Consider the following 12128-nt stretch of genomic DNA (forward strand, 5'->3'; position numbering starts at 1 on the left):
AGGTTGGGGAGAGGTAGGGGTGGAGGTTGGGGTGGAGGTTGGGGTGGAGGTTGGGGTGGAGGTAGGGGTGGACGTAGGGGTGGACGTAGGGGTGGAGGTAGGGGTGGAGGTGGGTGGTTGTTTTGTCAAGGCTTTTTTCCTGGGCTGGACAAGATCTCTGCTCGGGGTGGAGGTTGGGGTGGAGGTGGGTGGTTGTTTTGTCAAGGCTTTTTCCTGGGCTGGACTAGATCTCTGCTCGGGGTGGAGGTAGGGGTGGAGGTAGGGGTGGACGTAGGGGTGGACGTAGGGGTGGAGGTAGGGGTGGACGTAGGGGTGGAGGTGGGTGGTTGTTTTGTCGAGGTGCAGATGGTTGGGGTGGAGGTGGGTGGTTCTCTGGTCGAGGTGCAGGTGCAGGTGGTTGGGGTGGAGGTGGGTGGTTCTCTGGTCGAGGTGGTTGGGGTGGAGGTGGGTGGTTCTCTGGTCGAGGTGGTGAAGGTGGTGAAGGTGGAGGAAACTGCCTCTAGTGTTCTAGTACTGCTCTTCTCATTTTTCCATATTGAGGCCTGGTAAATACAACAGTGATAACGAAGGAACTCAATAATTATGCTGTAACGTCCCCTTAATAAATAAATGAGCCCTGGATAGTCAGAATCAGACTATAGACAGTAGCCCTATTAACAAGATACACTTCAAATATATTGTTAAAACTAATAGGCATGTAGTAAAGTAGATGGTAAACTAATAGGTATGTAGTAAAGTAGATGGTAAACTAATATGCATGTAGTAAAGTAGATTTTAAACCAATAGGCATGTAGTAAAGTAGATTTTAAACCAATAGGCATGCGGTAAAGTAGGTTTTAAACCAATAGGCATGCGGTAAAGTAGGTTTTAACCAATAGGCATGCAGTAAAGTAGATGTTAAACCAATAGGCATGCAGTAAAGTAGATGGTAAACCATGAATTACATGCATTAAATTATATGGTAAGACATGAATTACATGTTTTCTTTTACCCATTCACTGTTGTCCAGGTCATCTGTGGATGTCTTTATTCTTCGACCCATTGTCAATGGCCTTACATTGGACATAAGCCCAGGGGGCATAGGCCAATTGATGTTACACTGCAAAGACTCTGTCTTCGCTTCGTCACAGATGACACAGCTGTCGTCCTTGACCTTTCCAGAGTCTTTGGCCCTTTGTGACCCATGCAGATTTGACTTAGGGGTCACGCTGACCTTAGCCCCCACCGTCTCTGACTTGGCTGTGTCACAGATGACACAGCTGTCGTCCTTGACCTTTCCAGAGTCTTTGGCCCTTTCTGGGCTGACTGATCGTCTTATATTGAATACCCGCTGTCTCTTCCGCCTCAGCTCCTTCTTGATCCACCGTGTGTCCAGTTCTCTGGTTGGGCTCCGACAGGAAGTAACGTTGTTGCGTCCCCGTAGTCCCTTGTGTTTCTCTGACCGCTGCTCACTCTTCTGGTCGTATTCTTTCACCTGACGCAACAGAGGGTCATATGGTCAAATAACTGGAGTAGTGGTGCTACCTTAAATAAACGAACAACGCATCAGAAGTTGAAGCACGGACTCTCTCTCTCTCTCTCTCTCTCTCTTGTAAATTACAAGGATAAAAACATAGCGTGACCTTTCAGCCAGAGACCTTCATTAGGCAGAGTTGTTATTCTCTCACCTTAAACCACTTGGTCAGGGTGATATCCTCCATGGTAGTGTGTCCTGTCTGGCTGTAATTAATGATGAGGGTGTAGGCCTACTCTTACAACTGCAAAGTGAATATGTTAAAAAATTAAGTATATTGTTATTGCAATTGATATGTAGAGACACATGACAAATGAAGCAGTTAAAATGGTGGTGTCAGATTGGCTAAATGAAGGCAGGAGTGGAGGTAGTGGATACCATGGTGGATAACAGGGTGGATACCATGGTGGATAACCTGGTGGATAACAGGGTGGATAACCTGGTGGATAACCTGGTGGATAACAGGGTGGATAACCTGGTGGATAACCTGGTGGATAACAGGGTGGAAAACAGGGTGGATAACCTGGTGGATATCAGGGTGGATAACCTGGTGGATAACCTGGTGGATACCATGGTGGATAACCTGGTGGATAACCTGGTGGATAACCTGGTGGATAACCTGGTGGATAAGCTGGTGGATAACCTGGTGGATAACCTGGTGGATAACGGGGTGGATAACCTGGTGGATAACAGGGTGGATAACCTGGTGGATAACCTGGTGGATAACCTGGTGGATAACGGGGTGGATAACCTGGTGGATAACCTGGTGGATAACGGGGTGGATACCATGGTGGATAACCTGGTGGATAACCTGGTGGATAACCTGGTGGATAACGGGGTGGATAACCTGGTGGATAACAGGGTGGATAACCTGGTGGATAACCTGGTGGATAACCTGGTGGATAACGGGGTGGATAACCTGGTGTATAACCTGGTGGATAACCTGGTGGATACCATGGTGGATAACCTGGTGGATAACCTGGTGGATAACCTGGTGGATAACAGGGTGGATAACCTGGTGGATAACCTGGTGGATAACAGGGTGGATAACAGGGTGGATACCATGGTGGATAACCTGGTGGATAACAGGGTGGATACCATGGTGGATAACCTGGTGGATAACCTGGTGGATAACCTGGTGGATAACGGGGTGGATAACCTGGTGGATAACCTGGTGGATAACGGGGTGGATAACAGGGTGGATAACAGGGTGGATACCATGGTGGATAACCTGGTGGATAACAGGGTGGATACCATGGTGGATAACCTGGTGGATAAGCTGGTGGATAACCTGGTGGATAACCTGGTGGATAACCTGGTGGATAACAGGGTGGATAACCTGGTGGATAACCTGGTGGATAACCTGGTGGATAAGCTGGTGGATAACCTGGTGGATAACCTGGTGGATAACGGGGTGGATAACCTGGTGGATAACGGGGTGGATAACCTGGTGGATAACCTGGTGGATAACGGGGTGGATAACCTGGTGGATAACGGGGTGGATAACGGGGTGGATAACCTGGTGGATAACGGGGTGGATAACAGGGTGGATAACCTGGTGGATAACGGGGTGGATACCGGGGTGGATAACCTGGTGGATAACCTGGTGGATAACCTGGTGGATAACGGGGTGGATAACGGGGTGGATAACGGGGTGGATAACGGGGTGGATAACCTGGTGGATAACAGGGTGGATAACCTGGTGGATAACTGGGTGGATAACGGGGTGGATACCAGGGTGGATAACGGGGTAGATAACGGGGTGGATAACGGGGTGGATAACCTGGTGGATAACGGGGTGGATAACCTGGTGGATAACCTGGTGGATAACCTGGTGGATAACCTGGTGGATAACCTGGTGGATAACAGGGTGGATAACCGGGTGGATAACGGGGTGGATAACCTGGTGGATAACGGGGTGGATAACGGGGTGGATAACGGGGTGGATAACGGGGTGGATAACGTGGTGGATAACGGGGGTGGATAACGGGGTGGATAACGGGGTGGATTACGGGGTGGATAACGGGGTGGATAACGTGGTGGATAACGGGGTGGATAACGGGGGTGGATAACGGGGTGGATAACGGGGTGGATAACGGGTGGATAACGGGGTGGATAACGGGGTGGATAACGGGGGTGGATAACGGGGTGGATACTCAATCAGTAAATTACACGCACCTCGAGAAGCAGATGAGGGGAATGTATAATTAGCCTTCGACTGATTGTTATTTCTTTGCCCACAGGTCTCAAACCATTCACAGTTCAACTTCTCTCATAGCATTTTACAGTTGACAGGGAGCTCCTCAAACTTGACAAATGTGTACATATAACACAGAAGGTTTGTAAAACTAATGGCACAATAAACATCTGTCAGTTGCTGAAAAGGCTTTATGTATCAAAAGCAAGTTGAAGAAGACAGTTACACACAAATAAGACATTTCTCTGGCTGCTATGACAACAGAGTTTCAGTAGAGAAGGGAAGCATGACTACAGGGAGGTTTATCAAGATCATGTTACCTGCTCAGGCATCAATATTGTTTGAAGTAACGGATCCTGAAGAGGCAGTTGTGATGTAAAAAAAAAAAATAACAGAAAAAAAAACCAGCCAAGCTTTCTCTGTCTTCTAAACCGTGTCCTCCTTGTAGATTTTCTGTCTTTCTCGAGTCGCTCTTTCTGTCTTGCATGTTTTTTCAGGAAGTGGAAGGGATGGGTAACCACGTCATGCAGGTTCCTCTATCTCACCAACAAGCTGTGGCTCCAATGATGCCACACACTGGTGGGACCCATTGATTAGAGACTGCCATGCCCTGTTGACACTGTAGTTGGGTGTAGAAGGTAGCTATTTGGTCGTTTTCCTCTCTCCCCATCTCAGCGAGACTGGTCAGCTGGGTGTTATGTACTAGGAATGTTCTTCTGTACGTACTGTAAATTGGTATGATATGTAACTACTGGACATGATGCATATACACTGTAAAACACCCATCAATGTATTATGTTGTGTGTGTGTGTTTTGAAAATAACATGGGGCTGATTGCCTCTGGACTTGAAACACTGTGCTTTCAAACTAGGCCTATTCATAACGCTCAAAACAAATTTCAACTGCAACTATATTTAGGAGCTTAATAACTTAATATCCCGTGCGGCAAAGGTCATATCTATTTCACTTGTGTGCAACCTAGTGGATTAAACACTGAACAACAAGACAATTTGAAAGACAGTGACTTTCAAATCCCGTTTTTTAATCTCGCGACGTTTTGACGGTCTCAAGCAGCAGAAGGGCACGAAGAGAAGGTGGTCAGGAAATCTAAGACTTGGCACTTTTTCGTTTAACCAATGCTGTCTAGGATCGTTTTCGTTTCAGGTATGCAATGTCAGCGTATCGTACATACTATTGAGTTGAAATAGCAGTAGTAATGTCACGAAGTGTGGCTGATTTGAAATGTAAAGCTGAAGGGTAAAGTCTGGAGGAGAAGGCCTCAATCACAATTGAATGAGCAACATGCTAACCTAGCAAGAACAGGGTAAATATAGCTAGCAAACCGTAAATGTTACGTGGCAAAAATATTATTTATTTGTCCAATCTGGCTAGTTACTGCACCCATATTTTGGAATAACTAACGTTATTTAGTTACAGTAAATGTCAAGGTAACATTGTTTTTCACGTTAGCCAGACTGTCCTTGCTTGTTGGGAAAGGTGTCAAGCCTTCCACAGTTAAACTGTTAGCATAGCTAACTTCACTGACAGTTGGCAACTCATCGTGCAAGTTCAGTATGCATACTATCGGTGTCTTGAAGTAGGTATTTGTTTGTTAAACAACTAGTTAGCAAAAAAATATTTAGGTATCTATCTAGCTAACTAGGGACAATGTCGAGTCCTGGACGGTTAACAAACGTTAGCTAGCGTACTAACACTTGTAGATGTCGTGGCTATTGCACTTGACAGCGGATTTGACGTTGGCTAGCGAAAGCTTGTATGTGGATACAGTTCCCTAGCGCAGACTCTGTTTGACTGCACAAGTAAAACTCCATATTATTCTCTACCATTATGTGAATGATTTTTTTTTTTTTTTAGCAACAGAGCAGCCTCTTTCAATCACATTTTTCATTGACACGTAAATTCATGACATTCAAAACATGTTTATTGTCTTTTTTTAAATTATATTGACTGTTCTTTTCTCCTCCAGCTAATGCTGTAAAAAGCAGTGGTCCCCTCGGCGCTGGGTATGCACTTGTTATTATTACTTTAACATGAAGCTACATGACGTTCTCTAAGTAAACATTACACAATTAAATGTCAGTACACTGCATTTCAAACCGAGTCAGTTGTACAACTGAATGCCTTCAACTGAAATGTCTTCTGTATTTAACCCAACCCCTCTGAATCAGAGAGGTGGACTGCCTTAAAATTGACATCCACGTTTTCGGCGCCCTGGGGAACAGTGGGGTTAACTGCCTTATTCAGGTGCAGAACGACAGATTTTCACCTAGTCATCAGCCCGAGGATTCGATCCAGCAACCTTTTGGTTACTGGCCCAACACTCTAACCGCTAGGCTTCCTGCCGCTCCATTGGCCCAACGCTCTAACCGCTAGGCTTCCTGCCGCTCCATTGGCCCAACGCTCTAACCGCTAGGCTTCCTGCCGCTCCATTGGCCCAACGCTCTAACCGCTAGGCTTCCTGCCGCTCCATTGGCCCAACGCTCTAACCGCTAGGCTTCCTGCCGCTCCATTGGCCCAATGCTCTAACCGCTAGGCTTCCTGCCGCTCCATTGGCCCAACGCTCTAACCGCTAGGCTTCCTGCCGCTCCATTGGCCCAATGCTCTAACCACTAGGCTTCCTGCCGCTCCATTGGCCCAACGCACTAACCGCTAGGCTTCCTGCCGCTCCATTGGCCCAACGCTCTAACCGCTAGGCTTCCTGCCGCTCCATTGGCCCAACGCTCTAACCGCTAGGCTTCCTGCCGCTCCATTGGCCCAACGCTCTAACCGCTAGGCTTCCTGCCGCTCCATTGGCCCAACGCTCTAACCGCTAGGCTTCCTGCCGCTCCATTGGCCCAACGCTCTAACCGCTAGGCTTCCTGCCGCTCCATTGGCCCAACGCTCTAACCGCTAGGCTTCCTGCCGCTCCATTGGCCCAACGCTCATTAACCGCTAAGGCTTCCTGCCGCTCCATTGGCCCAACGCTCTAACCGCTAGGCTTCCTGCCGCTCCATTGGCCCAACGCTCTAACCGCTAGGCTTCCTGCCGCTCCATTGGCCCAACGCTCAACGCTCTAACCGCTCTAACCGCTAGGCTTCCTGCCGCTCCATTGGCCCAACGCTCTAACCGCTAGGCTTCCTGCCGCTCCATTGGCCCAACGCTCTAACCGCTAGGCTTCCTGCCGCTCCATTGGCCCAACGCTCTAACCGCTAGGCTTCCTGCCGCTCCATTGGCCCAACGCTCTAACCGCTAGGCTTCCTGCCGCTCCATTGGCCCAACGCTCTAACCGCTAGGCTTCCTGCCGCTCCATTGGCCCAACGCTCTAACCGCTAGGCTTCCTGCCGCTCCATTGGCCAACTTGGATCTATTTGATTGCTAACAAGGTAGAACAGTTGAACTGTTATGAACACACCCTCATGTCTGTCTCCAGCTGTTTGAACAGCACGGCCTGTTCATGTTTAGATGTTGAAATCAAGTGGCCTACCTAGATGAGATGCTTATTTCTCAGAATGAGAACGAGATGCCAATTCCTTATACAAATATTTTTATGCTCAATGCATATTTTTATAAAAACAGACTAGACAGCTAGCAAGTAACAATATGTGGCTAAAATGCTGAACATTAATTTCTCACAATCATGTTCAATGATGCTCTCGTTTTTAGTAGGGTCTACTTAATTCTACGTTTTGGGAGTTGAGACCTCTTTAAAAAAAAAAAAGGTTACGTTCTCCTCTATTACAGTAAAACAATGTCATTGTGTTTGTGTCCACTTGACCCGGTTCTGTTGGACAAAACCTGAAAGGCGAGTTGAAACCGCTTGTCAGAAAAGGAGGAAGTGACTTCTATGTTGGTGTGAGGGCCTTGGGGTGAGAGAGTGCACGGAAGGAGATCATTAAAAACCTTGATTCTTTCCAGACAGGCATTTGGAACATCGTGCTAAAAAAATGAGAGGAATTTGATATATCGCCCAGCCTAATCTAGAGACACATGCTTGTTTTACATGTATAAAACCACGGGTGGCAGGTAGCCGAGTGTTAAGTGTTGGACCAGTAACAGAATCGTCTCTCGTTTGAATCCCTGAGCCGGCAAGGCAGTTAACCCCCAACAACAACCGCTCCCTGGGCACTGATGGCGATTTATTAAGGCTGTGTCTGATTTTGAGGGGTTGGGTTAAATGCCGAAGATGCATTTCGGGTTCATTGCATTGTTGTGCAACTGACCAGGTATTCCTTTCTCTAAATGCCAATTCACAACACTAGATATATCATTTTAATGGTCCAGTAGTTTTGATATGAATTGGCAAACTAGATAAATGAAATAAAGGTGACAAAATGGTAATGGGGACCTTGAACTCTACAGTTCTACATGCCCGTCCTCACCATAGTTCCTACAATAAAGTCTACCTGTCTTCCCAGGCTGGTCCAGCTGTCCCACCTCCACACGTCCCCCAACAGCCAAGCTCCAGTCCCTGCTCTGCCAGAGAAGGGAGGCAAGACACGCCATGGCATCATCCCTGAGGAGATCTTCCAGCTCCTGTACCCCAAGACTGGAGTCACAGGTCAGCAGAACTTCCACAAACCTGGAGCAGTGTTCAGATAGAAAAATGATATGTAGAACAAACATGCCTCACTGACATGTTGAATAACTAATAATTTAATCTGTATTCATGACATTTTATCGACATAATCAACATTTGCCTATTGAATGTGGCCATGGACTTTCACTCTCCTCCTATCTGCTCTCCTCCCCCTCCTATCTGCTCTTCCTCCCCCTGCTATCTGCTCTTCCTCCCCCTGCTATCTGCTCTTCCTCCCCCTGCTATCTGCTCTTCCTCCCCCTGCTATCTGCTCTTCCTCCCCCTGCTATCTGCTCTTCCTCCCCCTGCTATCTGCTCTTCCTCCCCCTGCTATCTGCTCTTCCTCCCCCTCCTATCTGCTCTTCTTCCTCCCCCTCCTATCTGCTCTTCTTCCTCCCCTCTCCTATCTGCTCTTCCTCCTCCCCCTCTCCTATCTGCTCTTCCTCCTCCCCCTCTCCTATCTGCTCTTCTTCCTCCCCCTCCTATCTGCTCTTCCCCCTCCTCCCCTCTCCTCCTCTGCTCTATCCTCCTCCATCCTTTCCCATCTGCTCTTCCTCCTCCCCTCAGGTTCCCATCTGCTCTTCCTCCTCCCCTCTCTGTTTGTATTTTTATTTCACCTTTATTTAACCAGGTATCCTCTTAACCCTGAGAACCCTCTCCTATCTGCTGGTTCCTCCTAGGCCTCTCCTATCTGCTGGTTCCTAACCTAGGCCCCTTTCCTAACCTAGGCTCTTCCTCCTCCCCAGGTAGGCTCCTATCTGCTGGTTGAGAACACCTTTATCTAACCTATGGTTGCTTTATTTCAGGTAGGCTGGTTGAGAACCCCTTTCCTATGGTTGAGAACACCTTTATTTAACCTAGGCTGGTTCCCTCTCCTGGTTGAGATCTGCTTTATTTCAGGTCCTCCCCTCACATGAGAACCCTTTATTTCCTCCACCCCTCCAGGTCTGGTTGAGAACACCTTTATTTCCAGGTACTTTGCCCTTTATTTAACCAGGTAGGCTGGTTGAGAACACCTTTATTTTAGGCTGGTTATCACCTTTATTTAACCAGGTAGGCTGGTTGAGAATCCTATTTTGTTTGTATTTTTTATTTGAGAACACCTTTATTTAACCAGGTAGGCTGGTTGAGAACACCTTTATTTAACCAGGTAGGCTGGTTGAGAACACCTTTATTTAACCAGGTAGGCTGGTTGAGAACACCTTTATTTAACCAGGTAGGCTGGTTGAGAACACCTTTATTTAACCAGGTAGGACGGTTGAGAACACCTTTATTTAACCAGGTAGGCTGGTTGAGAACACCTTTATTTAACCAGGTAGGCTGGTTGAGAACACCTTTATTTAACCAGGTAGGCTGGTTGAGAACACCTTTATTTAACCAGGTAGGCTGGTTGAGAACACCTTTATTTAACCAGGTAGGCTGGTTGAGAACACCTTTATTTAACCAGGTAGGCTGGTTGAGAACACCTTTATTTAACCAGGTAGGCTGGTTGAGAACACCTTTATTTAACCAGGTAGGACAGTTGAGAACACCTTTATTTAACCAGGTAGGCCAGTTGAGAACACCTTTATTTTACCAGGTAGGCTAGTTGAGAACACCTTTATTTAACCAGGTAGGCCAGTTGAGAACAAGTTCTCATTTACAACTGCGACCTGGCCAAGATAAAGCATAGCAGTACGACACAAACAGCAACACAGAGTTACACATGGAATAAACAAACATACAGTCAATAATACAATAGAAAAGGTGTGTATATATACAGTGTGTGGAAATGAGGTAGGATAAGAGAGGTAAGGCAATAAGTAGGCCATAGTGGCGAAATAATTACAATATAGCAATTAAATACTGGAGGGATAGATGTGAAGAAGATGAGTGTGCAAGGAGAGATACTGGGGTGCAAAGGAGCAATGAAGGAGTGTTGTATGGCATTGACTCTCATCTGGAGGTTAGTTAAACACAGTGTCCAAAGAAGGGCCAGAAGTATACAGAATGGTGTCATCTGCGGAGAGGTGGATCAGAGACTCACCAGCAGTAAGAGTGACATCATTGATATATACAGAGAAAAGAGAAGACCCGAGAATTGAACCCTGTGGCACCCCCATAGAGACTTGTCAGAGGTCCATACAACAATGCCTTCCGATTTGACACACTGAACTCTGAGAAGTAGTTGGTGAACCAGGCGAGGCAATCATTTGAGAAAACAAGTCTGCTGATAAGAATGTGGTGATTGACAGAGTCGAAAGCCTTGGCCAGGTCGATGACAACGCCTGCAAGAGTACTGTCTCTTATCGATGGCGGTTATGATATCGTTTAGGACCTTGAGCGTGTCTGAGGTGCACACGTGACCAGCTCCGAAACCAAACCAAATCCTGTTCTGCTTCTCTCTCTTGCTCTTCTCCTCTATAAATTATACTAAATAAACGTTGGCTTCTCCACTCCTGTTGTCTCTAGGCCCCTACATGCTGGGTGCTGGGCTGCTCACGTACATTCTCTCCAAGGAGATCTACATCATCAACCACGAGACCTTCGCTGCTGCCTGCATGGGTACGGTCATCATCTACGGTGTCAGGAAGTTCGGCCCCGACGTCGCGGCTTTCGCTGACAAACTGAACGAGGTGCGGAATTTATTGTCCTCCTGAGTTTGTTTGATCATTAATTGCAGGTCTTCTTGTCGTAAATCTTTTGGATTTTTGTAGTAGTTCTGGAGCAGTGTTTCTCAACTCCTCCGGTACCCCCCCCAGCAGCCCCGACTCCTCCAGTACCCCCCAGCAGCCCCGACTCCTCCGGCCCCCAGCAGCCCCGACTCCTCCAGTACCCCCCAGCAGCCCCGACTCCTCCGGCACCACCCCCCCAGCAGCCCCGACTCCTCCGGCACCACCCCCCGGCAGCCCCGACTCCACCGGTACCCCCTCCCCCCAGCAGCCCCGACTCCTCCGGTACCCCCCCAGCAGTGTTTCTACTGAATTTTCTATTGAGGATTTTAGCCCCTCCCTTATGTAAAGTCACCAGTCCTGAGACATTTCATATGTTATGCAAACTGTCCATATGCTGTGTTCCTCGTAGTCTCACAGCTGACCTATGACCCTTACCCTCTGACGTTGGCTGTGTGTTCTGGTTTTTGCAGGAGAAAGTGCAGAAGGCTCAGGAAGTGAAGGACCTGGCCATGACCAGCTTGGCTCAGGCCGTCCTGGATGAGAAGAAGGAGCAGTGGAGAGCAGAGGGACGACAGATGCTCTTCGACGCTAAGAGGGTGAGTCGGTTACCTGACGTCAGAACAGGCGTCTCGTCTGTATGGTAAAGAGGAGCTAAACTCTGGGCTCAAAACCCACGCACTCTTGACGAGGTCAAATCAGTCTAATTTGAAAAGCCTTTTGATAGACCTGTTTTAACATGGTCTTCAGTCCAGGAGTAAGCGTCATCTGGGTCTGTGTAACCACTCGTAGGGCTGGTATTTCAAGAAACAGACTTAATTAAGTGTAAACTTGGATTAAAAAGCATTGTGAATGGAGAATATCTGTTGAAAGAGTGTTTAAAAAAAAAAAAAATCCACGATTAAACGGTTTCTGGGGAAACCAGACCCTAACGTCTTGCTATGATTTTAGCATGAGATGGTGTGCTAATGTCTTCTCCGTTCCCCCTCCCCCCCTACCTCACCTCAGAACAACGTGGCCATGCTACTGGAGACCAACCGTAGGGAGAGGGTCCACATGGTGACCAACGATGTGAAGAAGAGGCTGGACTACCAGATCGCCCTGCAGACCCTTCACCGCCGCATGGAGCAGGAACACATGGTGAACTGGGTGGAGAAGAACGTAGTCACCAGCATCACCCCCCAGCAGGTG

At 47.7% G+C, this 12128-nt stretch overlaps 2 protein-coding genes across 3 annotated transcripts in view; one reads left to right on the plus strand and one right to left on the minus strand.

Annotated features, from left to right (window-relative positions):
* Positions 1-19: 19 nt before the first annotated feature.
* On the minus strand, positions 20-4454 carry LOC127912397 (poly(A) polymerase-like). 2 transcript variants are annotated; one of them, XM_052481429.1, is made up of 4 exons: positions 4031-4445; positions 1668-1757; positions 992-1474; positions 20-542 (listed from the first exon to the last, which is right to left on the minus strand). In XM_052481429.1, exons 2-4 carry the CDS (start codon positions 1698-1700, stop codon positions 201-203), a joined length of 858 nt encoding a protein of 285 aa, XP_052337389.1. In that variant the 5' UTR covers positions 1701-1757; positions 4031-4445; the 3' UTR covers positions 20-200. The 2 variants fall into 2 exon arrangements, with proteins under 2 accessions (XP_052337389.1, XP_052337391.1); XM_052481431.1 differs by lacking the exon at positions 1668-1757 and having other exon boundaries at positions 4031-4454.
* Positions 4455-4727: 273 nt separating this feature from the next.
* Positions 4728-12128, plus strand: part of LOC118375433 (ATP synthase F(0) complex subunit B1, mitochondrial-like) — a 12797-nt gene continuing 5396 nt past the window's right edge. The window contains exons 1-6 of the mRNA XM_052481432.1: positions 4728-4874; positions 5698-5734; positions 8126-8268; positions 10738-10901; positions 11411-11536; positions 11946-12125. Coding sequence (XP_052337392.1) covers positions 4847-4874; positions 5698-5734; positions 8126-8268; positions 10738-10901; positions 11411-11536; positions 11946-12125 — 678 coding nt within the window. The 5' untranslated portion in view covers positions 4728-4846. The remainder of the gene's footprint in view (positions 4875-5697; positions 5735-8125; positions 8269-10737; positions 10902-11410; positions 11537-11945; positions 12126-12128) is intronic.

The sequence above is a fragment of the Oncorhynchus keta genome, chromosome 27 (genome assembly GCF_023373465.1).
Source record: "Oncorhynchus keta strain PuntledgeMale-10-30-2019 chromosome 27, Oket_V2, whole genome shotgun sequence".
Taxonomy (NCBI): Eukaryota; Metazoa; Chordata; class Actinopteri; order Salmoniformes; family Salmonidae; genus Oncorhynchus; species Oncorhynchus keta.